Source organism: Notothenia coriiceps, unplaced genomic scaffold (genome assembly GCF_000735185.1).
Source record: "Notothenia coriiceps isolate Sejong01 unplaced genomic scaffold, NC01 NC01_scaffold00036822, whole genome shotgun sequence".
Classification (NCBI taxonomy): domain Eukaryota; kingdom Metazoa; phylum Chordata; class Actinopteri; order Perciformes; family Nototheniidae; genus Notothenia; species Notothenia coriiceps.
In genome coordinates this window covers 227474-254973 of record NW_011369523.1, presented here as the reverse complement: position 1 = coordinate 254973, position 27500 = coordinate 227474, and the positions used below count along the sequence as shown (strand labels likewise).

General features: G+C 40.7%; 2 protein-coding genes across 2 annotated transcripts; one reads left to right on the top strand and one right to left on the bottom strand.

Annotated features, from left to right (window-relative positions):
• Nucleotides 1-6402: 6402 nt before the first annotated feature.
• On the top strand, nucleotides 6403-11422 carry hs3st2 (heparan sulfate (glucosamine) 3-O-sulfotransferase 2). Its single transcript, XM_010792931.1, has 2 exons — nucleotides 6403-7207; nucleotides 10061-11422. Exons 1-2 carry the CDS (start codon nucleotides 6714-6716, stop codon nucleotides 10677-10679), a joined length of 1113 nt encoding a protein of 370 aa, XP_010791233.1. The 5' UTR covers nucleotides 6403-6713; the 3' UTR covers nucleotides 10680-11422.
• A 9561-nt stretch (nucleotides 11423-20983) lies between these two features.
• Nucleotides 20984-25388, bottom strand: LOC104964203 (ubiquitin carboxyl-terminal hydrolase 31). The gene is made up of 2 exons (XM_010792940.1): nucleotides 25205-25388; nucleotides 20984-24798 (listed from the first exon to the last, which is right to left on the bottom strand). Exons 1-2 carry the CDS (start codon nucleotides 25386-25388, stop codon nucleotides 23306-23308), a joined length of 1677 nt encoding a protein of 558 aa, XP_010791242.1. The 3' UTR covers nucleotides 20984-23305.
• Nucleotides 25389-27500: the final 2112 nt, after the last annotated feature.

Here is a 27500-nt window from a genome sequence, read left to right as displayed (position 1 = left end):
AGGAGGAGTCATGGTTTGAGCTGCATTCATGAGCACTGCACACCTTTTGGAGTATTACCCACTACACTTGAAATAAATATGGCCTCCCACTTATTTCTGGATTATGTTTATACCTGATTATAGTCAGATAACTGAAACATTTGTCTTCTTATCTTTTCACTTGAGAACTATCCTTGGATCATGTACAAGTAAACAGGCTTGCTCTGTGGCAAAACAGTGTGTGCGTAAGACACAATCAAGGTTCAGGTTCAAGACTTTTATTAGTCATACGTACATAGCTACAGTGTAGTTATGACAATGAAAGTCTTAGGTCACAGGCTCCTCCAACAGTGCAACACAATAAAACAGAAAGACAGAAAAAATAGTGCAATAAGAGTTTATATACAAGTGATTGGAATATGATATATTAAATAAATAATTTCTAAGTTGCAGCCAGATGAATGTTATGGATGTTGTTTCAAAAGTTCAGATGTTTAACAGTCTGATGATGTCCAATATGGTCCAAACTGAAATATCTCAATGAGATGGATTTACTTAGATTTTCCCCTCAGTTCAAATACCTGTCATTGTGAGGTCAAATTTAAATGAGTTCAATACTTTGGTTTAAGGCCAATTACTTTGAATGCTATTTACCTTCCCACTAGCATGAGCATTTAGCAAATATTAGCATGCTAACAGGCTACACTTGTGAAGTAGTCAACAATATACTAAGTAACATGTTAACATCTTCACCGTAGACATGTTAGCAGGTAAAGCTAACAGAAAGCATCATTGCGTTGAAATCCAGCATTTCAAGAGCCGCTAAAATGTTGAGAACATTTTATATGTTCTGTATATCACAGGCCATTGCAGGGATAATAACCTTCACACAGCTCCAAGCATCTAATGTTTCACAGGGACCTGAAGAAAGAATTCAGATAAACGATAAAAGGGATCAATGTCACTGCAGGGGCTTGCAGCTCCACACCTGTTCTCCTGGGTTTCTGTGGGCCTTTGTGCAATAGTATCACAGAGTTTCTTGTAGAAAATGTTGATGTAAAATTAGCTCAAACCACAAAAGACCAGAGTATATAAGATTGCTTTAATATGGAATATACACGCCATAATTTATCCTACATTCATAATAAGCTTATAATGAATAACTAAGTGCAACATCAAGAAGGTCACATTAGCACAAGCATATAGTAAAAACAGGCAGCACATGTTTTTTCAACCTACATGAAAATGAAAAAGTGAATAAATTATAAGTCAAATTAATGTATAAGACTGAAAGCCATGGTTGAAAGTTAGTTGCGTTGTTCTCTACAGTCCAACAGAGTCCACGTGAGGAATCCTTGATTTTTGTAATTATACTTATTGGTTTTAGATTATTCAAAGCAATAATCAACATACCGTAATCAGCAAAGCAAGAATATATGCAACAATATTCGAATCGTTGATAATTGATTTTTCAGATATGATTTCAGATTTACATTTTTGATCAGCCTACTTCCAAATTACTTTGAGTTGTTGCTCCTTCTTTCGGATCGGCTTGATCTATTCGCTCTTTCCTTTTTTTGAACTTCTTGGAAGGGCAAGTTTCCTTTTTAGTTTCAGCTGCAACAAAGAAAAAAGACAAACGTCAAACTCTTTATTCAAGCTATTATATATAAAATTGTAAATACATATAAGGGGTGGGGATGTTGGATATATAAATTAGAAGCAGAAAAAGGTGAGAACTATTGTAACGGAGGGCAATACTTAGCATATACAGTACTTACATACAGTATATAAAGGATGCTTAACTTGTCATTACCTGTTTGCGGACCATCTTGATCGCGTTTTTATTACAAGGGCACTTCAAAAGTCCCATTTGCTCATGAAACAGACAGTCCACGTGGAGAGCGAGTGCACGGCTGCCCAGGTCTCTGTGTGGTGGTAGAATCTGGTCTTTGTTGAACGTGTGATGCATCACCACCAGAATCACAGTCTCACATGTTGATACTTTGTTACAGACAGAAAGCAGAGGTCACAGTTAAATGCAGCAAAAAGACAAACATAAGAAAACTTTTCCATGTGCGTTTGGGTTTCTGCATTTCTACCTGGGATGCTGGATAACGCTGAGAGAATGTCGGTCTCATAACGACTGACAAGGGGGCAGAAGACGATAATAGCCTTAGCCTTATCAATTAGGTCCACAACCTTTGCCCCTCTCTTGGTGAGCTTTTGAAGAAACGTACGATCAATCCCAAGGGTGTTTCCGGTTACATGTGAGAAGATCTTCATTATGTTGTTTCTGAAAAATAACAAAATAATCACATTTTAAGTTAACAAATAACTTAACCAAATCATTTTGATCACTTTATCTTATAACAGTCAATGACAATAAATTACAATAATAATATTAAAATGATGTCATATTTATGCTATAAGCAGAAAAAGAACAGATGATTTGGATTAATGTCATAACTATGATTTGTGTAAACAGGATTTTTTACAAGCTCTTCTAGTCACATACCAGATCCAACAGGAGGGTGGACCTAGCTTCGATCTGATGGCCATGCTGTTCTGTATATGCAAGATAACGTTTTTTGCCGTTATCCTGCATATACATTCATTTTTGAATGTTTGAACAGATAGATATTCCTTAAACTTTCTATATTCCTTAAACTTTCTAGAAGATTCTAGAAAGTTTAAGGAATATAGAAAGTTTAAGGAATATCTATCTGTTCAAACATTCAAAAATGTCCTCTTAAGAACGTTTTTTAACCATTGTATTTGTGCAACCTAGTAGGCTACTTTCGATATCTGAACCTTAACCCAATACAATGTGGAATTAAAACCAATGTTTACACACAAAAAGAGGCTTTTAGTAAGCATTATCTTCAACTTTTTACACGTTTTACTAAGCTTATTATACTACCAAAATAAATTTCACAGCGTAGAGAAATATTTTCGGACTTTTTCGCTGATATTTCTTGAAACCCTTTGCCCAAGAAGACTGTTGCTTCTCAATTTCAATCAGAATATCTTTAATGACTCAAAAGCATTATTATATTTCAAGTTAACTTACAGTTTTATAATCGATGTGTTTTGGTTTCGTGACCGAACAGCCTCTGTCGTTTTTTCCGGAAATCCAATGTTGTTTTGCCTTAGAAGCTTTTACTTTCAGTTCAAATTCAAGATAACATAGTGGCTGCAATACCACCAGCAGGTGTCAGTGTTGTACTATTATTGGTGTAGTTGCAGTTATTAGGCCTTAAAGATTGCACCGTATTTTTCATGTGAAGTATAAACCAGTTGAAACTAAACAGAAGATATGTCAATACAGGAATAAAAAATGTATAACATTACCGAATTATTTAGGTGTTTTCATTCTAGCTCTTAATATCTTATTGTAACAGCAGATATTCTTTTCACAGATACTAAATATACAGTTTTTATAACTGGCTTTACATCATATCTGTTCATTGTGTCAGCTTCTGAAATACTAGAACACTTGACTGCCTCAGGTCAGGAATAAATCATTAATTTGAGTAAGCTACATTCATATTATTACACTGACACACAAACATCACTGTGACTGTCACTAAACAAAACAGTGTGGTGTGTGTGTTTGTGTGGTGTGTCTGCGAGGGGGTGTAAACTGTATCTGTGGGAGTGATGATTCTTCACCCATCTGTAATGTAAAGTTGACTGGATCATCTGTATCTGCACCGTCAGGACGGGCTGACATTTCCTCCTCAGGCTTCACTTACCTCTGACAAATGAGCAGGGCTGCTGATGGAGTGGTCAGTGGGCAAACTATGGCCTTTATTCAGTGATCACCAGAAGAAAACCAGCAATGTTGAGAAAAAGATATTCAGCTTTTTCAGACATAGGCCTACTCTATGATTGCCTTTAATGATTTCCATAACACTCAGATCATTATGTTCTTTCATATGAGACTCACGTTGAACACTTTTGCTAAAACCAAGCTTTTTTATATGCCAGTAAACGTGAAAAAGGATACTATCATTGTTCTCTTAATAGTTTAATAGTTGCCTAATTTTAAATGGGTCATGTGTCTTTTCATATGTGATCTTTATAAGAAGGCGTTAACATAAATTGTTCCACATTGTCACATCAGTCTAAAAATGAATGCCACCCTCCCCTGTAATAACCTTAAACAAGACATGTGTTCAGTAAATTGAACTCAGGTTAAGCTGATTTAAGGCACCAGCATCCCTGATGAAAAAAACAAGCCGCAGCAACACGCCGCACACTCAACAGAGGTGATTATAACATTTAATCACTGAGACCTATCGCCGAGTCTTGCAAGGCTTCTCGCCGCAAGGTTTGATTTACCCGCCCTCTTCCTGAGGAAAAATCTCATTCACTAGACGGATTGCTGAGCGGGCCTCTCCGACCGGCCCCTATAAATCATTCTTTAATCAGAGGCCTCTGAGATTGGGCGCAGACACCCGCGGGAGCAGCGCTGTGACACCTCAACTCCTCCCCGTGCGTCTCTGCAGTCCGGGGAGTTTTTATCCTCTTCTGTTTTCTTCCTCGAGGTTGTCTGCATTTGTATCAGTCATGAGGAAAGTAAGAGGGATGACCCGCCCTGGCCTCTGCGCCCAAACACTTCCTGTTTAGAAGAGATTGATGCTACAGAACACAAGGAAGTTGTTTTTTAGGCTGCAAGAGAATGTAAGCTATGGGTCACAGCTAACCGGGTAAAGCAGAAAACAAAGTGGGAGCAACGGAGGGTTAATGGGAGCCCAGTAGCTCATTTTCGCCCCGGGGTCCCACAAAGTGGTTATCCGGCCATGCTGAGGATTAAAAAATGGAGACCACTGAGAAATTCCTCTCAATTATCTTGCCAATAGTTCCTTCATGAATGATGGCTGACATCTCTGAGTGTTTTTATCTTGTTATCTGCAAACAAGACGGACAACTAAATATATGACATAACCGGACACATGGGTGCTGGATCACAGGAAGTTAATCTATTTCGGGGTCACTGACACTTGTATTGTTGTTGCTTGTTTTTGTCACCAGTAGATTTTTTTTGAAAAAGTACTTAGTACAGTAAAGCCGGTAAGAAATAGAGTTAAAATTCAAATATAAATGTACTACTGAAGTCTAAAGGTTTATAATAGGGCCAAAAACAGACCCAAAAAAGTTTAATACTGTAGAAAAAAATAGAGCCTGTTTATGCTCCACATTAGGGCTGCAGCTAACAAGTATTTTCTTATTGATTAGTTTGATTATTATTGTAATGATGAATTTGGTTGGGATGATAAAATATGAGAAAATAGTGAAACATGTCTTGGTTTGTCTAACTTCCAAATGTGTTGAAAACCAAGATATACAGTTTACCATTATCACAACTACAGCAGTTTTTGAGAAGAAGGAACCATTCAATTATTGGTTATCAAAATAGTTGCATATTCTTGTGACTTAACTCATTGATTCATTTACTAATCGTTTCAGCATTAGGCTACTAAGAACCGATCACTCAATTTTAGCTGAAAGGTTGTTCAATGTCGACGCTCCACTGAGGTTTAAGGTTTATTATTTGAACCAGCAGTTGAGAAAGCAATTTCACCACAAGATCCATTGGTGTAGCTTTTCTGGAGCTTTTGATCATATGTCATGATCTTCATCAACAGATGGAGTTCGCCCAGCTGTCAAGGAATTATAAATTACGTTCCACATTTTATTTAAGAAAAATGGTCGGAGCACTTCTTGGACAAATTGTAGGAACAGAAGAAAACTGATTTAAGTTACAGCTATACAGTAGTTGATATGTTAACACTGGAAGTGTTTGCAAAAACCATGAAATCAAACAACATTTGTATTATCCCATATCAAGTATCATATTACAGTAGTATTTCAATATCCAGAAATGTTACCCAGGTCACATTCACTGAAAAAGATTAGACTCAGCTGGATGACCCAGCTTCCCGTTGATGGATAGCTGCAGGTTAGGACCATGGAAATATCAAAGTGTGAATGTGTATGGAGTTCCATCTGGAATTTTTGATTGCTTATGTGCTTTTGGTGTGAAAGTGTTAGAATCACATTTAGATTAAATGTCACAAATATCATACTCATAAATGTTGCTTCATCCTTGTCAACTATATCAGCCTCATTTGAACCTATCAAATCATACTGAATCTCAACTTGCCGGAAAAAAAACATTAACATATGGGGGGTGCAAATAAACTCATCTCCAATGTGTGCAATGCAGCAGCTATATCATATATCTGTGCCATAAAAAGGAACTTGAAGATGAGAAGTGAGTAAAGTCAGCTGAATGAGGGGAGAGAGATTTCTTTTTTTTTTCAAAATGCAAATATGCTGTGACGTCACCGTGTTGAAATATTTTTCTGTCGCTCAGCCGGTTTGGAGCTGTCAGAGCGCGCGCACTCCCACTGCTTCTCACTCGTGCGTGGTGACCATGGAGACGTCCCGGAGTTTTTTTTTAGGAGAATGTCATTTCCAAACTCAGTGTGCAGCGAAGGATGCTTTTTCAATTAACGCACTGAGGAGATTGGACACAGATGGATTGTGTTAATACGCTCCGCGATGAACTAATGGGAGTGTTGACTACCAACTGAGAAGACGCAGAAGTTGTCTTAATTCTCTGCTTTGGAGACAGTTCGGACACTTAAGCGACTAAAACAATCAGAAAGGACGGAACGCAGAAATCAATTAGAAAACCATGCACTGTTCATATCCATGGAGAGATGGCATGCGTGCTCCTCTTCAATCGACTTCATCCCTTCTCACACCGGCTCACGAGAACATCCATTTGCTTATTATCGCTTTTTCTCTCTTATCTGTGCTACTGTGCACTGTTCCCTGCCGATACCATCATGCACAAGTCAGGTGATCCGACACCCAGCTGTCAGCGCGTCCTGGCCGATGGAGCCAAAAGGCGCATTCAGAAAACACCTTCATGCGTTTTGCCTTTGGATGCGAGACCGATCAACGTCGAGATTTCTCGGCTGAAATCCGACCAAAGACCTCCGTCAATTCTCCACATCGACACCCCCAGTCCTCCCATGGGTAACTTAAAGTTTGGGAATAAAAAGTTACCAAACGCTATTATTGTTGGTGTGAAAAAGGGAGGCACCAGAGCTGTCCTGGAGTTCATAAGGATTCATCCGGACGTGCGAGCAGCTGGCACCGAGACACACTTCTTCGACCGGAACTATGACAGAGGTCTGGAGTGGTACAGGTAAGAGCATGACCCACCTGCACAGGTAGCGTAGCTATGTATCTGTAAAATAATCTTCTAAGGGATAACCTGAAAATGGCACCACTTTAACTGTGTGAGCCAAGAATTCAAATATGTGATCAATTGCAAAACTTAAAAGAAAATTACACCCTTCACTGTTTTGCAGTCTGTAAGAGGTGTGAAAAATGATCAGCTTCAATTTGACTTTTAATTTGGCTGGTGCCTTCAAAGACTCATGGGAACGTCTGGACATTTAGTGCTGATGGTCAGCTGTCTGTATCTCAAAATTAATGTATCTGCTCATGCCTGGCCTCCATAGCTTAACTGAGTAATTATTACATCAAATAATGTCAAATGAGGATGATGATAAAAATTATGAAGATATTTCATAAATACAGGAGTTTTTACATTTCAATGTGAAGTGACTTTAGATGGGAGTTAAACCATAGTATGTATTTTAATTTGTATTATTTTAGAGGATGTTTCCTAATAAAATACTTCACATAATTAAAAAGAATAGCCACATCTGACATAAATGGTCTGCCAGTTATTGTTGTGTAAGTGCCTCTGAAAATGATGTCCAAATCAAGTCAGCTGCTTTCTGTTCAAATCTGCCATTTCCTTTCTCTCTTCCCTTGGTGTTTTTACATTATGTTGTGCGGTGGGCAAACATGCTTTATGTGTTTTCTGCAGTCTCTCGACTCATTTCGTCTTTTGTTGCGGGAAAGGTTATGAGCTCTGTTTACTTGTTTGGATTTATCGTATAGCAATTTATCAGATTTCTCCCAACAACAACAAAAAAGTCAGGGCTCTTGAGGCAAACAGTGTAAACTGCGACATGCGGGCCTTCTGTTGCTGGCAGGCCCCTGAGCTATTGTCTTGTTTGTATTTAGCAATTAAACTAATCTCAATGAATATAAAATGAAAGGATTTGTTTTCTAAAATGCTACATGAAGCATTGATAACCATCTGCAACTAATTACGAGAGTTTCTATATAATGTACACGGTATCCCATACATGAAACACCTGCATCGTTATTTGAACTGCTAATTACAGATGTATCCAGAAATGCTATAATTTAGTGATGAAATATCATGCGTACACGCTGACAACAAATCATGCTCAAACACACTCATGTTAATGATCAGCTGTCATGCAGCCTGCAGGAGGGATGTGTTTCAGCAGTTTTATAAAAATAATTATGAAATGAAATTACCTCCGCTAATTGGCGTTCTTCAGTGTGGTGAGCGGCTGAAGACCTTTTTATCTCAGATATGTGTCTCGGAGTCGTAAACCCTTCGCCTATTACAGCACTTCGATTGTCAGCTGTCAAAGCTGGTGTGAAAAAGGTCAAATGCCAACGCACCGACTTTGAGTATTGATTTCAAAACAAACAGAAGCTTCTCAAGAAACTCTGATACAACACTCACCAATAAAGGCCGTACACTGTTGATATAGAAATGTAAAGATATGCAATACTGACACAAGTTAAAGCAGCAATTCAGTTATTTTAGTGGTGATTTTGGACCACAACATCTGCACCCTTTTTAGTCTGTGCCCTATGGTCTCTGATGTTCATTTTCCAGCTATACTACAGTATCATCTGGCTGGTGTACTTACCAAATCTCCATCTAATTAAAGAGACCCTGGTATGCTTTTTGGGGTTTCCCATTCCTCTGGTGTGTTATATAGGTTTCTGTGCATGTAAATGGTCTGCAAAGGCTAAAATCCCAAAGTTCCCACTAGGGTTAGGGTTAGATAGATGATGGAGTTTCTCTTTCAAACACTTGCCTGAAACGCCTCCATTGCAATCCTTTGTTTACTTCAGTAACATAGTGACATCACTATGTTAACACTCACGCTTCTATTCGCTAGCGCTCCAACTCATTGCACGTGATAGGCTAATGGGCGGGACATCTCTAAGCGGTTGACCAATCACAACAGAGCTGGCCAGCTAACCATTCAGAGCAGACTGGGCTCTGGTTTCAGACAGAGGGTGAAAAGAGTTGCTGCAGCACAGGCACTATGAGAAAAATAAAGACCTTATTGAACATTAAAGCATGTAAACATGTCACTGTAGAGGCACAGAATACAAATATGAACCTGAGAATTAGCATGATAGGGCCCCTTTAATGACACTTTGTGTAGGGATGTAACATTTCTGAAATGGGGCCAACTTGAGTTCCTTGAAAATCGTAATGAAGATTTTTAACCCCTTTTCTAATGCTATGTAGACCAATGATAAACCAGTTAAATTAAGGAATACTCTTTTCCTGCAGCTCTATAGGCTCCATTTTAACTCTGTCCTTGATCTGTGATGGTTTCCGATCAAACTTCAAACTCTTACTCAAAGGTTTATCTGTTTAATTCATCACTTTCAAAGACGACAATGGCCTAGTTTGGAGACCCAGAAGCAACAGAGTCACTGTGCTATGTGTTCTGTTTGCGTTCACAGTGATTTATTACTCTTGCGTGGCCGCGCTGACGAGCAGGAGAGCTGTCTGCAAGACAATTCTCCCGTGACAACAGACTACATGACTTTGTCTCCTATTATAATTTACATCAAGAAACTAGGTTCATGGCCAAGCTCGAGCTTCTCAGCTCTCGATTGTATGCCATGCATCTCACTTGTTTAATCCTGCCCTAAATAATAGAACAAATGCACACTTTTCCTTCAAACTGACTGAATGCAAGGACGTCCTGTCCTCTGTGTCTGAATCTGTTAGCCTTTGTAGGAGTGTGAGCATTTTAAAACAGCAAGAAAATGTCAGCAAAATACACTTAATGTGAATGTAAATAAGAAACCTTTCTCTTTCAGGAATGTTTACTTTGTGTTTTCATCTTTCATTCAGAGGTTTAATGCCAAGGACTCTTGAAAGCCAAATCACAATGGAGAAGACACCGAGCTACTTTGTGACAAAGGAGACGCCGCACCGGATCTCCGCCATGTCCCGGGACACCAAGCTCATCGTGGTGGTGCGGGACCCCGTCACCCGTGCAATATCAGACTACACTCAGACTTTGACCAAATCTCCCGACCTGCCGAGCTTCCAGGACCTGGCCTTCAGGAACCAGAGCCTGGGCATTGTGGACACATCGTGGAACGCCATTCGCATCGGCCTGTACGCTCTGCACCTCGAAAACTGGCTCCGCTACTTCCCTCTGGCTCAGATCCACTTTGTGAGTGGGGAGCGTCTTATCACAGACCCTGCAGGGGAGTTGGCACGAGTGCAAGACTTCCTTGGGTTAAAGCGCATTGTCACAGACAAACACTTCTACTTCAACCGCACCAAGGGCTTCCCCTGCCTGAAGAAGCCGGAGAGCAGCGGCTCGCCTCGCTGCCTGGGCAAGTCCAAGGGCAGGACTCATGTGCAGATAGACAGAGATGCTATTGAGCAGCTGCGGGACTTCTATAGACCTTACAACATTAAGTTTTATGAAATGGTGGGTCATGACTTCAAGTGGGAGTAGAGGTTGGAGTGATATTTTTAAATGGAAGGAGAAAGATTTATGTATTTCACAAATTCAAAAATAGGATGCCTGCATTGATATTACATGGCTAAGGCGAATAGAGAAATATCAGCACTCTCCTGAAATGTTAAGAGTGAAACTGAAAAGCAGTACTATTTTTCAAAGTGAGACGTAATAAATATAGGAATATCTACGACGACATTGCTTTTGCACTTGTGATGATCAGTTACCAGCCAGCGTCAACATCCTCCCAAATATAGCCCTCATTTCAGCTTCAGGATCACAGCATTTCTTTTCCTGCATTATTGCTGACTAGATCCCCCATTTGCTGACTGGTTTATAAAAAAAAGGACATTCCAGGGAATGGGATTAGTTCTTCTTAAAACCTGCTTCACTAATCAAGGCAGGGCTTGAAAGCAAGACCTTGGGAAATGTCAGCAAAGTCTTCAGGGAGAGGAGAAATAAGCTGCAGCACTGTGGTGGTAAATCTGAAATGTAAAGCCATAACGCAAGTGGGAGTCATCTAATATCACTTACTGTTGGTCTCATCAGTTTCTATACAGAGGGGAAGGGTTTCTGTCTCCTTATTTCCAGCATGAATCCTGTAAGTTAGTACATGCAGCGCTTCACTTTGTTCTCTGTGCTTTATTTGCCAAATCCATGTTTATATTTTTGTTACCAAAGTACTTAATCACATGCCTTAGCCACAATGCTTGTCCATGAACCTAATTAAAAGAAACAGAAGCACAAATATATTTTGGACATTTATTTCTGTCTCCTCTGAACCATTTATCTTAATGTTGTTCAATGCCTGAGTGCAAAGCTAAGAAAAACTTCTGATTCTGTACAGTACCTTCCTGTTCTTGTCAGTGAAATGTGTGCTTTTGAACAGATAACACAACTTACATCCTTCCCCTGTGGTGGGACTGAAAACATACTTCTGTAAGGTTTTGTTGTGAGCTTCAGTCGTGGTATGCGGACGAGTGGGCGTTGGTGTAAGGAATTTCAATCGCTTTTCAGAGACAAAGCAGGGTACACCTAGCTGTGGCAGGTTCTCAAATGCATTCTGGGACTGCATATCACATGATTGTGCTGGAAATGTTGGGTTTGGCTGCACGGTATGAATACTAAAGCCTGAGTTGAAGCCAGACTCTGAAACAATGTTAAAACAAAGAGGAAATTACCTTATGAAACATAAACTGGGTTCAAAGAGATTATCTTATTATCATCAGTCACTCAATTTCCACATCACACATTATGATGTTACAGGTAAAGCTTTTGATCACACTTTAAATGTATACTTGAAACTAAATGGAAATTATTGAGTTTACAAGGTATCAATACCTATATTTAAGTACTATGGGGAATAGGTGTGCTCAAAGAGAAATTAGAAATAAGTGACACTATTTATGTCTTTATTCATTTATTTAGTGAGTACGGGAATGTGGCAAGGCATGAGAAAGGACTATTTATAGATAGATTATACATATATCTTTTAAACTAGCAATCTAGGGGAAACGTGTTTCTCAAATATGGATTATTTATGTCAGTATGATCTTGGAATAATGATAAAATACACGGGGTACAGTGTTACCGTCAGTAATAATATTGTGGCAAACTCTTCATAAATACATGTGATGTACCTGAATAAGGAATATGACTCGAGGTACAAGGGAAACCATGGGGAATAGGTGTGCTCAAAGAGAAATGAGAAATAAGTGACACTGAGTGACACTATTTATTTGAAATAAGTGACACTATTTATGTCTTTATTCATTTATTTAGTGTGTACGGGAATGTGACAAGGCATGAGAAAGGACTATTTATAGATAGATTATATATATTTTATTTAAACTAGCAATAGAAAAACGGGTTTCTCAAGTATGGATTGTTTTTATGTCAGTATGATCTTGGAATAATGATAAGATACACGGGGTACAGTGTTACCGTCAGTAATACTATTGTGGCAAACTCTGAATAAGGAATATGACTGGAGGTTATGGGCAAATATTGTTTGGCAAGGCATTGAGAAATTGGGATGTAAATTAAAAGTATTTCTGCAATAATAGGCTGTAAATTAAAAAGAAGACTTTGAATGTAAGGTTAGTTGGAGGCTGTCTACTTCTTCCCTTGAACACATCAGTAGTATTTCACAGGAACCCTGTTAGAGCTATGCAATAATTATTAAATCAATATCCTAAAATGTAGATCCACAAGCAAACACATCGACAGTGCATATAGACTTGTGAGGATTCACTGAGGTACAGAATACAGAGCAGCAGAGACTTACTCAGCATGTTAATGTGTATCTCAAGTATTAGAAGTTAGAACATTGAACTATGAGTTTCCTCAACTAATAAGATTCATTAATAATGATTTGGCTCTCCGTGAAATGTAGGACATGTTGGTCCTCGCTGTTATCTTCCCACCTCAGAAGTCTAGTACTTTTCATCTGTTTGAATACTTCTTCATCTGAAGCCTTACTGAAATGTGCATGTAACAGAGTGTGCTTTGAAGATTTCTCTGTGTTTGACATAGAAATACTGAAAGTGGAGCCGGGGAGGCTTAAACCCTGCTTTTGTTTTTACTCCGCTATATTTTCAAACTCTCCGTCTCCTTCCTCATCTCTTGCATCTACTGCAAATGCTCACATTGTTAAGAGAAGAATCCTGAAAGGCGCTCCGCTCAGTGACCCCCTCACAGCACAGACGTCTGCTCTCTCTCTCTCTCTCCCCGTTCCAACATTCATTAAACTCACAGGACCCTTCAGGTGGGGGCGTGCAGTCAGTACGGCTGCACCACCTCTGATGCCCTGCTTGTCATCATCATGCCGGCCAGCAGCTCATTTATGGGGCTTTTTTAGAGCCAGCGCAGGTGAGCGTCTATCCAGTCGTCACGAGAGCTGCATCTCTCTCTCGATGGTACACATGGGTCCTCATTAGGCCTTAGGGCCGGCGAGGAGCAATCCCGGAGAACAAGCAGCAGCCAGACTCTGATTAGATTCTGCTGGTGAACGGCTCTCCAGAGATTGTGCAGGTCAAAACTCTCTTTTTTTCTCTCCTCGCACACACTCAGCTTCCTTTTCAAATATGAATTCCCTCAGGAAGCAGCCCATGCAAATCATCAAATCCCTTGCATTTCCGAGCACCATGACTTGACCTATTTGCACTGCTGCTAATGAGGTGCTTGTTAAGCTTAATGAGTATTTGTTAAAGCTGATGTGTGAATATCGTGTTGATTATGAAACATTATGACTACATTTCCCTATTAATTTTGATTGTGTTGAATGTTTGGATTCTTTCCTATACAGAACAATTGACATGATTTGATCCCTGTGGAGCAGCCTGGTCATTATTTAATGCTGAAAAGACTTGGAGGAGCTGAATGGATCAATATTATGGTGAACTGTTCATAAGCGCTAGTTTTTGCTGAGACTAATAATAAGCCTTCAAGGACAGGAGCAGACACATATTGTTCTTTTTTTATCCTGCAGAGTCCTTAGAGAGTTTTAGAAAGAGGCTTAGAGCTCGCCTGATAATGATTTCTGAACATTGTGATCTGATATTGATTAATACTTGAAGCAGCAATATATTTTTTTTAACTGTAGGGGTGAGGTTGAAAATCCAAATAGATAACTTCAACTTTTCTTTGAAACATTAAGAAATAAGTTGAATCCAGCACGTGGGTTGGAGAGAAACTTTAAATGTTTAAATGTCATGCTGATGTACATCACATAATGTAGTTCACTCACAGGCTCCCTGTTGGTTAATGTAGCTACAAACATCCACTCTTTTGGATTTTGAATGAAGTGAGATAGTTGCAGCATTGGATTATCAAAAAGTAATCTTTCCTTGAAATGTCAGTAATGCAGTCAGATTTATATATAATAATGCAATAACAAGTTCTAATGCATGCCAACAGGGAAGTGCATTTTACAAGCATGGTCTATTTTAGACGCACCAAATTAAAATAGTTGGCACAGCTTTCCTTGTCCTTTTGCCCGGGAATTTCATATGAGATAGAATGAGGTTTCCTGGTATCCGAGGGAGACAGCAGCTGACACTGCAGGCACAGATTCAGCAGTGCACCTCGTTCAGTCCTAATGCTTCAGAATAGTTTAACTTCTGCAGCCGACAGGATGTCCCAGTGGTTGAAATCACCAGTGGCTTAGGAACCAAATTAAAACCAAGTGCTGACAACTGTGGCACAGTCTCAAGAACGTAATGATACATGTTCTACAACTATTTGCAGACCTGTGTAGAATCCGTGGTCTGTCGGGATGACACTTGGAGGAAAAGGAAGTGGAGAAGAAACTAAAGTTTTAAAAGTCACTTATATGCAAAATATACTTTTTCATGTATTTTATACATAAGTGTCTCCTCTCAGTGGAGATTCAGAAAGTTTCAGGAAAAAATATTCTCTCCCCCATGTCCTGATCCATTTATATTAAAATCCCCTAAAAAAGAAGATGATCAGATGTTGGCCACTTTGTGATGTCACAATGTTTTTTGGGGATTTGTGCAACCATTAGCCAATAACCAACCAAGGTAACACCCCCCACCTTATCACAGAAATCTCCTCCTAGAGCATCATTGTGTATTTTTAAACCAAACACTTCTCAGAGGGGCGTGAGGGGTGGCAGTTAATTTGCATTTAAACCTACCGGCACATAATCAGCATCTTTGAAACAGAGCTGAAACAGAGGGGATTATGGGATGCTACAACGCATTATCTGTTTGGTATTTAGAGCCAAACCCTTCAGAGACATGTCTTGTTTATATCTGAGACCTATAATATATTGTTGCAAAAGACTATAATAGTGGACCTTTAATCGAAATGTATTTCTAAATGTTACCATGTCATTGGCCAGTGAAAACGCACGATAAATATTTTTTTCATTTGCATTCAGATCCTCTCATCTCTGTTACACATCAACAGCCGCCTGCCCACCCCTTTTTAACTCGTCTTCAGCAGAGAGTGAGAGGACGTCGACAGAAATGTGAGATTTTTGTTGGCCACGTGCCCTTTCAAGATTCAGATCTGTGAAATCCTGCAAAGTCCTCCAAATTAGAAACAGTTGTTCAGTGCCATCTCCCCGTTGTTGCATCCGTTTGTCAGACGAGCGGGAGTCTGTTTTCTGTGCATGGAGCGGCTAAAGTGAGGTAGAAAGCTGATTAGATTGAAGCAGTAGTCAGACCTCAGCGTCTCTCTCACCAGGAGATGTGTTCTAATTAGAGTGTATGCCTCATGTCTCACTGAGGAGAATAACAAGCCTCGTCCCAAGGCTGCCTCCAGATGAACCTCACATCCACAGCAAAACAAAAACACATCTGATGCATCAGCAACCCCTGGACTCCACCGCACACCTGACTCGACATACGGCGCATTAGGATTTTGATGTGGGTTTACATCTTGTGGCACTGCTCTCCAAGCAGGAGGCCTCGCAGAGTGGAGCAACAATGAGGGGGGGCTGCTCTGCCTCCTGTTATAATGGTCTTCCAGGCTTTCAAACCCTAATCATTAGCAAACCAATGGAAATGATATCAGTAGAGCAGCCATATGTACAGTATGCTGCATTTTTACCGCTAGGAAGGGGTGTTTTTTCAACATATGGAGCAGTCTAGAAGGAGGGACAAACTGAACGTGGAAGGCATTCTGGGGGAAGTGATTATGGGATGATCCTGCATAAGCCTGCTCCAATGTGTGAAGCTATTTTAAATTACATGTCAGTCTTGGTTTGTGGTGCAAATTCATTGACACATATAGGGTAATACAGATTGTTGTACGGCAGACAAGTTAGATATGAAAGCTAATTTATGTTGAAATTACTCCTCAAATGTTGTGACGAAGATTACATCTGACCATTTTGGATGTAGTAAGAATTTGTGATGAGTAAATAATAATTTTGTTTTTGTGCAGAATTAAAATGTCTTTAAAGCTGATCAAATAGTTGCGTAATGTTGCTTTTAGCTGCTAGACTTACATTTTCCTGTACATATATTAAAGCAAAGTTTGATTCATTAAGTATTGATGGGTCTTTTAGTCAGTCTAAGTTATTAAGGCAATATCATCTTTAGAACTAGAAATAATGCTGCAGTGATTCACTTCACAGAAATCTAAATTGTATTCTATCAGACAATAAATTCTTTGTTGTGCCCGTAAACATCAATGAACAAACACTCACACACACACTCTCACACAGTGGAGGATGGTCCTACCTCCCTAGGCGGCTTGTCTCAGATTGGATGTCAGATGCTGGAGACAGCTGCACTCATCACAGCTTTTATGAATACATTACCTTTTATGTTCATCCAAACACTGATTTATCAGCTTCAGAAAATCAAACAGGACAGAAATTCACTCAGCAGATCCAGAAACTGTGTTGTGTGTATAACAAATATCTGCGGCTAAAATAACTGCAAATCTTTCAGCTTGCCGGCAATTCAACCCTCATCTCTGACAGAGTGTGTGTGCAGATGTTGTGCCTGCATTTTTATTTTTATTTTTTAGCAAAGATGGCTTATGAAATATCAAAGTGTTTTATTTGCCTCTATAAAATTCAAGAACATCAAAGACTCCCCCACCCTCTCCCACAAGATCCCAAGAATCTTCAAGTTTTTTTTTACCCTTGCAGCCTCGTCTGTCTTCCATCTCAGCATTTGCTCAAAAAGGCAAGAGCCTCTAATGATACAAAATACAAGATGGAGAGACTTCTGCCAACAAATGGGCAGAGAGAAAAAAAAACATTTTGGGCGATGATTGACATCCCTGCATCTTTTTATTATTCCTGTGATGTTCGTCCAGACACTCATGCCAGAAACTGTGGCCTCACACTTTGGCTGATGCAGCAATCTGGTGATATGCGTCTCTCATTCCTGCCAACCACCTGGCTGGAAGAAGCATAATCAACCTCGCAGTCAATCACTCCTAGCACAGCCGATGGTGTAGGATGAGTGTCAGAGGAAGCGTGGCAGACATGCGCTGGCTGTATGTCCAACTTTGACACTTCACACCTTGCTCTCTAGAATTCTGATGAGTCCTCTGTTTTGGCAATGCCTTGGGATTTCAGCTACCCACTGTGCATTATGTAGCAGAAATGAATGTGCAGAAAGGGGGAGAAAAATGGTTGCTGGGATTCAGGCTTTTTATAGGTTATATCCTCTGCTATCTTGAGCAAGAACAGCACATAGTTGCTTAAAATGTCAGTGAATTAATTAATCAAAGCAGTGAAGTTAACATTATGTTATTATTAAAATGGCAAAGGTTGGTATGATGCTTGGAGGTCACATCTTCAATTATGGTTCTGTTGCATAAAAAATGGCTTTTGTGACCACAAATGCATCCTGAAGGATACACGGACTAATCCCAAGAGTTCATGTGAGTTGCTTTAAACAACAGTACAGTCTTCTTGGGTGTTAAAGTAGTTTTCAGGGTACCACTCTCCGCTCGGGGTTGCGTAATTCAGCCGTGGATGTCCCACATGACACATCATGTATATTTCATTGCCTAAAAAGCAGCTCTTTCTCCTGCTGCACTCAAAGCTCGCTAGATATTTCATCTCCAATTATAAGGGAGCTAAAGCACTGCATCACTGGACTCAAGAGAAGAGAAATAATTGACAAGCTCGCTGCTGAAACAAATGAATAATTGAAATTGTTTTTAATTTGGCAGAGAGAAAAAAAAGTCTCACTTCGAGAATACATGTTGTTAGGTTGTTGCTTTGTGTGATGCAAATGGTTCCCTCTACAAATATTAGAGAAATAAATAAAAAATCTGAGAGTGGCTGACAAGAGGAACATGGGAAATAATGATAGAAATCTGGGGATCACAGAGGAAGGTATGATATATTCCTAACAATTTTCAGTTTTTTTCAGTAGGGTATCTATAGAGGAAGCTATTAGTTGCAGGAAATATTCAAGGCACATTAGTGGACAGGAAGGACTCTAAACTAACTAGAAATTGCAGCTGGACAACTTTCAACTGGAGCAGATCTGCTGAGGAAGACAAAAAAACTAACAACCCCGCCATTGGTTTTCAGATGCTCAAATCACTCAAATTCACTCCGGTGCCTTAATATTAATAATATACTAGGCTACTGTAGATTTGTAAGTGTTAACAATCCTGTTGATAAAACAGTTAATACAAACGCAGTTAATGCAATAAATGTTCAACAGAATTGTTTTCAGGGATGAAATAACATTGTGTTTTTTGTGGCAATTTGGCTCTGGCTTACAGTAGGGGCCTACATTAGAAATTCGGCCTACTGTATGGAATAATGTCAACACTACTGTAAAATGTTGTGCACACTAGGAAAAGAGAAGAAGGGTTACAAAGTCAACAACAGACATACTGGGAAATGTCTGTTATACTGCAAAGTCTTTCTAAATGTAGCTAATGTTAGCTAACATTAGCTACGTTAGCTAACATTAGCTACCGTTAGCTACCGTTAGCTATAGGGGTCATACCAGACCAAGTAGGCTAAGGCTGTAGCAGTAAACTCCTTGTTAACACGTATAAACATTTCCTTTGTAAGAGGATTAATGTATATTCTTGCTTTAAGATATTGTCATTTGTTTTATGTTGCTTTTTTCATTTTGAGAAAATGACAGAATCAAATGGCAATAGGTGAATGCCATAATCTTATTTTGTTTTCTACTGTAAAAGTTAAGAAATATTTTGTGACTTTAAAGGCTTTTTTTCTGTAATAAGCACTTCAAAACACTCTCTGATCCAAAAATAGGCCTACCAACATTTCAGATTTGATGAATGCTGCTGCTACCCCCTGTAGTTTTCTACTGATGTGTAAGTTTGGCACATTTTCTCTTGGGTTTTTTCGCAGATCTGTAAATGTCCAAGACTCCTTTGGGTTTTCAGTATAACTTCGCAATATAAAAATACCAGAGTGATACACAAAATCATATAAATTGCTGTTGCTGAAGCATACAATTCAATCAGTTTGTTAATTTATCGTAGTGACAGTTAATTAACTTCATGGTATCGTAACCATTTTTTGGAGGTTTCCGAATATATAAAATATACTGCAATAGAGTATACTCTTACAGTATGTTATTTATTTGAATGTAAAACAATGACATACAACATTACCATTATATTGATCAAAACAATTATCCCAAAGGGTCCAATTCACAGTTTTGCAGCATTATTGTATTATATTGTTTAAGTGTTCTTTTATAGTTTTGTATCCCTTTGTTTCCACCCTCTGCATTTACCCCAGTAGTCAATGCATCAATTCATTCTAACAGCATGCACTGAAAAAGTGAAAGCTATCACAAAGGTCCTCCTCACAGTCTCCTTCTATCCAGGGACAAAGTGTCTCAAAATGGAGACTTTGCAGCATTGCTAAGGATCGAATTTGGCCACAGGAGAAACCAAGATTAGATTGATCAATACGATTAGATTGCCTTTCTACAATGCACAGAGCACATTCATGTAGCAAAATATGTAAGCCAATTGGGCAGGTTTGATGCATTATGTTCAGCATTTAGAAAGGGTAATGTCACGGTTTGTGTGTAAAATTCAGATACAATTCTCCACTGACTTCTTGCTAATGATGTTCTCCTTGAACTGATACAATTGGCAAATGATTATTGATGTCAGCACTAGAGGAGTCTGGCTCCTTTACAGATAGATATTGTGCCGGTTTGCAGTCTGCAAGTTTTCTAATTACATTCGTACATGCATATTAATTGAACAACTTCACACTTTCCTGTAGGATACGAGACAAAATGTTAATTAGTGGTAAGCTGTAAAACACAGAGCTGTTCCTGCAGCATGTGAAGAGAAACATGTTGCAGCTCCATCGCACCACAGGCCATTTGAAAAAATGTCATCACTTCTCAGACTGCACAAGAGGAGAGAATTGAGAGAGGTGAAAAAGCAATTCCCAAAACTGATGACTGTTATACAAAATTACAAGAATAGAAAGACAAAGAGGCAGCATTAACTCTTAATACGCAGCCTTCGGCCAAACTAATAAAACCACAATTGAATCAGCTCTAAATAAATGATGGCGCTGTAGTTTAATAGCATATCATCTGCCTCGCTGACAGCATTGGATATGGCGCTGCTATATGTCTTAGTAATCCCACAAGTTGCAATCCAAGGGCATTTCTCTGAAACAAATTCACATTAAGTGTTGCTTTATTTCCCTCACTCATAACATTTGTGTCGACTGAGGTTTTAAAGCAAACACTGAGCTCCACCCAGTGGAGAAAATGAGAACTGTAAAGATGCACAAACTACATTTAAACCAAATAATCCAAAACTACAGTTGTCAACAAATGTTACTTATTGACATTATTTTATTTTTGTTCTCGCATTGGTAAATCAATGACAACACACTGCTACTCAACAGAAAGATGAAAACATTACATGTAAACATTGCATTATATTACAGAACATGAATTGAAAAATAAAATAATTCTCATGCGTTTGTGAAAATAAACCATTCCTCTAAGCATGTTGTTGTATTCATACATCCTTATCGTTTCAACACTCCCTTATTGTTGTTGTGGCAGTTGGTTTACATACTGCATGTGTTAGATGTAATAGCACAGTAATAACACACTGCAGCCACCAGGCACTAAAGATAATTCTGCACCATGTGCCAGATAGTGGTTTGTTGGTTACTGATAAACACTCCTCCATTGTGACACTGACATTCAGTTCATCTATAATTCTGGAGTAAATAATAACAATTTTCTTATAAATGTGTTTCTTGGTGGGATTCTTCCTTACAAAATCAGCTATCTCTCACAGTGAAAAATGTACAGTGTTCTGTCTTTTGAGACAGGCTTGAGATGATATCGTACAATGACTTTTCTTAAAAACAATATAAAGATATTGCACACCATTATTTTTTGTGAGCGTTCTTAATAAAGTTTGAGTTCAGCATCTTGTCTGAAACGGTCCCGGCCTAACCTCTTAAAACGTTTAGATGTAGAGGCAGAAACCAAGCCTGTTCTCAGCTCTTTTATAAAACACTACTGTAATCAAATAAGATCCCGAACACCTCACACTACAGCAGACGATGAATGAAAGTCACAACTGCAGCTTTTTGTTGCCATGTAAAAAAAATCTCCCGTTAAAAGTCACTTTAGTTTGAAAACCGTGAGACAAATGAATACAATACAGAAAACATTCATTTGCAAGTGAGTTGATTTACTTTGAGAGGGTGAATGAGCAATACTTATCATTCATACAAAATGTATATTACTTTGAATAAATGTGCAAACAAAGCTTTAATAAAGGATGCCTTAACATGCTCTGATGCTGGCATTTGGAAAAATATACAGTTAGAAATATATACACATCCAAGAGTAGCACTCCTACATACTCAGTGTGGGCATTAGCAAGAATCTGCTTGCATAGTTAAGTGCATGCATAAGCAATTTATCATGCAACACCTGTCATATAATTCATGAGCGGTGATCTCTTTTATGTCAGTGCGTTCAGTGTTGATCTACTCTGCGATGGAAGCTAAAGATGTGCACAAGCTGTGATGTCACATGTGAAGACGGGCTGACTCAAACATACCATAATGCTCTATGTACATGTACGGTGGTTTCAACCAAGGCATCCCAGCTGTCTTTAAATATGTGCGCGTATAGTGGCTTTTTTTATTTGTTTTACATTAACCCTGTGTTCATCTGAGAGGAATGTTTGGAGATGTCTGGCAGTCTGAAGAGTTTGATCCCCATGAGGGCACCGCGGCTAAGTGTTGGCATCAGCAGCTGGAGGGCAGAGGTGGTGACGGGCGGAGGTTGTCTGAGGGGTAACAGGTCATTTACTGGTAAATAAAACACAAAACATTTAAGAAATGTTACAAAGCAACGTCTCCAGACATTAAACAACACATGCTTCGTTCCCCCGCCCCCCCCCGCCCCCCCCTCCCCCTTCGGGCCTCTCCTTCCTGCAAAAATACTTCTTAAAGGCTGTTGCACAATAACTACATCCAGGAGCATATGTAAACAGCGGTTCAGGTTAAATAGGCTAAATTGTGTTCGACTTGAAATTACATTTTCAGTGATTAATAAATATTAAAATTGAATTTACCAACACCTGCAGTTATACATTTCAGATTAAATACTTTGATTATCTGAGGCACTGATGTTTGTCGACATGTGGCTCTCAATACTGAGGGAGAGAGCTGTACATAAAGATTTTTGGAAATATTTCTCTGAATCAGCATGTTAAAAATTGCCAGTAAACTTCCTTTGGTGACTGAGTTGTCCGTGTTTGCTCAACATTTTCCTTCCACCATTATATCCGCTTTCGTGTGCAAAGTCACTTTTATTTTCCACCCCCTACCGAGATGCACTTCTCCTGACTATGCTACAGACAGAACAAGGCAATAATTTCAATACATGTGCAGTCCATGCTTATTTACAATACAGTATATATTCCTCAAAATCAATGCAATCCATACAAAGTGCTTTGTTAAAATCCATTCCTAAATAACTATTTAACAATGTGTCCGGTATGGCAGCTGGTATTCAGTAACCACTGAAAAGCTACAGGTGCTTTAAAGATGTTTGTCAGACGTTGATGGTTAAAACACCTCAGAGCTGCACGAGAGAGATTGTTATCAGGCCTTTAAACTATCGTCACTTGGCCTTCTGTTGTGAACTGATTGGGATCTTCCTGGACTGCATTGCCTTTTTAACCGGCTCTTTCTTTGTCGGCTCTTTCTTTGTCGGGTCTTTTGCATTGGTTGAGGACTGGGTGGTTGTTTCTGCTCCGGATAGCTTGGACTTGGTGGAGGGCAGCAGTGAATGCTTAGCTGCAGCCTTGGAGGACTCCTTGTCTTTGGCTGTGGTCACATTATTGGGGGTCTCTGAAGCCCCGTTCTGGGCTTTCTTGCTTGCCCCGTGTGGGATTCCCTCCCGAGCTGCGTCCCCACCTCCATCCTCTGGACTCGCTTTAGCGTCACCCACCCCTGCTTTCCCACCATCTGCTGACTTACGGGTCTCTTTGGGCCTCAGGGCCGTTTTAAAGAAGGACAAGCCTTTATCCTCGGTCTTACTGTTCCTTTGAGGCCCTCTTGATGGCGGGCCAGTGGAGGTCACACCCACACTCGAGGAGCGGAGACTGGCCATGGAGGAGCTGCTGCTGGAGCTACGCCCCGCCGCCCGGTTCTCCACCGCCCGGCCCGGCCTAGCCTCCGCTCTGTTAGCAGTGCTCGACCTGGAGGGAGGCGCCCCGTGGTTGACCTTCTTTTCTGCGTTAGTCCTTGAGGATTCGCGGCTAGCGCTCCTCTCTGCTGCTTTAGTCCTTCCTGAGGCTGAGCTTTTCTCCCCTCTGGGTGATGTCCTCCTCTGAGGGTGTGAGCTTTGTGTTCCCGGAGAACCACTCTTCCTCTGTTGGGCAGAGTCGGGATGTAAAACCTCCGGGGTTGTGGATGACCCCTTCTTGGAGGGGGTCGCTGTTCTCGAGGAACCGGCCTTGCTAGTTTTAGGCGGCCCGTCGCTTTTGTCCTTCGGTGTTGCTGCTGAAGCCGCACTCTTGGTCTGCGTTCGAGACGGCAGCTTGTCAACAGCGGGGGAGGCGGGGGACATAGAGCTGGAGGACGTTGAGGAGGTGGCAGGACGCTTTTTGGGACTGGCTGAAGTCCTTTTAACACCAGCGCTATCTGCAGCCCCACTTCTGGGTTTCGCATCCTTTGCAGCGGCCCCGTGTCGAGGACTGATCTGTTCGGAGGCAGTGACCACGTTGCTGTTCTCCCCAGCCTGGGTGGAGCTCCTCTGCTCCGCCTGCGCCACTGCCTTGGAGTGAACCTGCTCTATCAGCCTCTTACTGCCTGCATTATCATCCACAGCAGCCAGGGCCGACTTGCCCCCAGGGGCTCGGTCAGGTTTAGGGGACCCCGTGAAGTAGGAGGCGGTGTCAGCCACCTCTCCGATCCTCTCCAGAGTCGGGGAGGAGGAGTGGGACTCCAGGGAGAAGCGCGACGGAGAGTTGGAGCGGAGTTGGAGCTTAGCGGAGTGGGACCAGGACGGTTTAGTGCAATTTTCACTTAGCACCAGTGGGCTGGCAATGGAAGATCTTGAGGAGAAAGTTTGTCTTTGCATGCCTCTTACTGCCGGCCGGCTCGATAAGCCTGCAAGGTAGAAAGATATGCATCCATGTAAGTAAATATTTATATTTGTAACCTTTGAAGTAGGGCTGGGCAAACAATCAATATTATATTGGAATGGTGAAACGAGAATGGATGTCATCTTAGATTGCGTAGATCATGTCTTTTTACAGTTCTCAATGCTGCTTTCAGTGTTGTATTTTTCTGCAATAATAATGATTTGCCTTTGCCCATTAAGTCATATAGTAAGTAGTAAACCCTAAAACATTGTCACAATACTGATCTATTTGGTCAAAAACCATCATGATCTTTGATTTTATTCATATTGCCAACCCCTATTCTGTAGCATTTAAATCAAGTCTGAAATGTGTGCGCGTGCGTGTGTGTGCGTGCGTGCGTGCGTGTGTGTATTTGGATGAGTCTGTATCACCATCATCTTCGCTCCGTTCAGCAGTGAACTCGGCTGACTCGGAGAGGGACGCCAGCGAGGTGCGCCTGGAGGACCCGGAGGAGGCCTGGCTGGGGGGGCGGCTGCCCATCAGACGGCTGATCCAGTGCTCACACAGAGAGGAGCTGGTGGATCCTAAAGTCCCAAACAGACAGCAGTTTAACATGTAGAATGTATTTAAATTAGACCCTCCAGAAAAACGCGATTATGCGAGCGCAGAATTTACCGCATAATCAGCAAAATGGCGCAGATTTTTAAAAGGGCGCATAATCCCCGCATTTTTCCACACAAAGTTGAGGGAAAAAAAAGTTAACTCGTATTGACGTGAAGTAGTGATGATGATGACGCGACGTCACCAGCATCAGCATCACAGAAGGTAAACAACACCGTAGAGTGAACGTGTGGAACTCACACGAGAGAGAAAACACCAAGATGAAAAAATCTGATCCATATCATTTACCGACGAACATTTCTGCTAAAAACCGGGCAAAGCAGTACCCCGATGTCTTTCACGAAAGTGGGGGGAAACTATTCTGCACCCCGTGCAACTGTGTGTTGGAGCATAAGAGAAAATCCATGGTGACGACCCACTTTGATTCATTCAAACATTCGAAAATGCTTTCTGCTGCTGCGGACAAGAAAGCCAAACAACTCACGTTCACCGAGGGATCAACCTCCAAAACCCTTTCGAGGGCTACAAGAAACGAAGTGAGTAGCCTACAAGATTGAAGCTGGTCAGATAACGAACGAGTAAATGAAAACAGAATGAGGCGGAGAAGTGTGTGTGTGCACTGTTGTCTTTACGTGAAGTAGTGATGATGATGACGTGACGTCATCAGCTCGCGCATCACAGAAGGTAAACAACACCAGAGTGAACGTGTGGAACTCACACTTCTGCTAAAGACCGGGCAAAGCAGTACCCCGATGTCTTTCACAAAAGTGGGGGGAAAGTATTCTGCACCCCGTGCAACTGTGTGTTGGAGAATACGTCTTAGAGAAAGTCGACGGTGACGACCCACTTTGATTCATTCAAACATTTGAAAATGCTTTCTGCTGCTGCGGACAAGAAAGCCAAACAACTCACGTTCACCGAGGCATCAACCTCCAAAACCCTTTCGAGGGCTACAAGAAACGAGGTGAGTAGCCTACAAGATTGAAGCCGGTCAATAACGACTGAGACTGCCAAGGCACACNAATAGCGTTTTTCTTTCCATTTTCACTCTCGTCCATTGAAAACATGAACGAACAGGAGCTCTATAAACCGATGAGGTGAAATAGCCGTCCGTGTGTGGAACACACACGGACGGCTATTTCACCTCATCGGTTTATAGAGCTCCTGTTCGTTCATGTTTTCAATGGACGAGAGTGAAAATGGAAAGAAAAACGCTATTTGTTGTTTGTTTATATCACGGAGTCTGTTCTTCTTCTCTGTCTTCCGGTTGTTCCGGTTGTTGCCTCTTTTGAATGATGAATACACACTACCGCCGCCTGCTGGTAAGGAGAGTTATTGCCACTCACGCATGCGCAGTTCATACGTGCTCGGCACGGATTTGCGGTGTGTTCCAGTGCGCGAAGTCGGCAAATACGCAGGAGAGTCCGGCGACGCAACAGTCGGTGTCGGCGTCGGCGACTTCTCAGGTGACTGGCCGGTGTATCTGGGCCTTTAAGCAACTGCTCCATCATCTGAATCAAATGCACACATTGATGCCACCAAATATCACAATAAAAATAGAAAGTACTACAAATAAACTGGAATTCATTTACATCTTAAACTATATACACAAAAAAAGGTTTACAAATATCCAACCTTCAAATTGCTTTTTTAAATCAACACTGCTAAAGAACATTTGTGTGGAAATCTCAATTCATTTGTAGGGCTGCGTGAGTATGGCCAAAAGTATGGGAGTAAATCTCACTGTAAACTATTTAATCATCACCAAATTCTGTGTTATTATGACCGATCATAACTCAGCTTTATGCAGACATACATTTAGCATGGTGTACAGGGCCGGTTCTTGGCATAGGCGACATAGTTGGTCGCCTAGGGCGCCAGATCTGGGGGGGGCGCTGCGCTGGCAGCTCTGGGAGGGNTAAATAAGTTGTTAGGTTAAGTCAGGGCTGGTTTTTGGCATAGGCGACATAGGCAGTCGCCTAGGGCGCCAGATCTGGGAGGGGGCGCTGCGCTGGCAGCTCTGGGAGGGAAAAAAACATTTTTGACTGTTTGCGCTCATCCTAATTTTCGGCCTTGATGTAACAACATTCATAATTAAGTCAAGGT

Coding starts and splice junctions, on each gene's coding strand:
- LOC104964203 (XM_010792940.1), bottom strand. CDS start 25,388: ATGTTAAACTGCTGTCTGTTTGGGACTTTAGGATCCACCAGCTCCTCT. Junction 24,799..25,204: donor TGAACGGAGCGAAGATGATG/GTGATACAGACT, acceptor TCTACCTTGCAG/GCTTATCGAGCCGGCCGGCA.
- hs3st2 (XM_010792931.1), top strand. CDS start 6,714: ATGGCATGCGTGCTCCTCTTCAATCGACTTCATCCCTTCTCACACCGG. Junction 7,208..10,060: donor AGAGGTCTGGAGTGGTACAG/GTAAGAGCATGA, acceptor TCTTTCATTCAG/AGGTTTAATGCCAAGGACTC.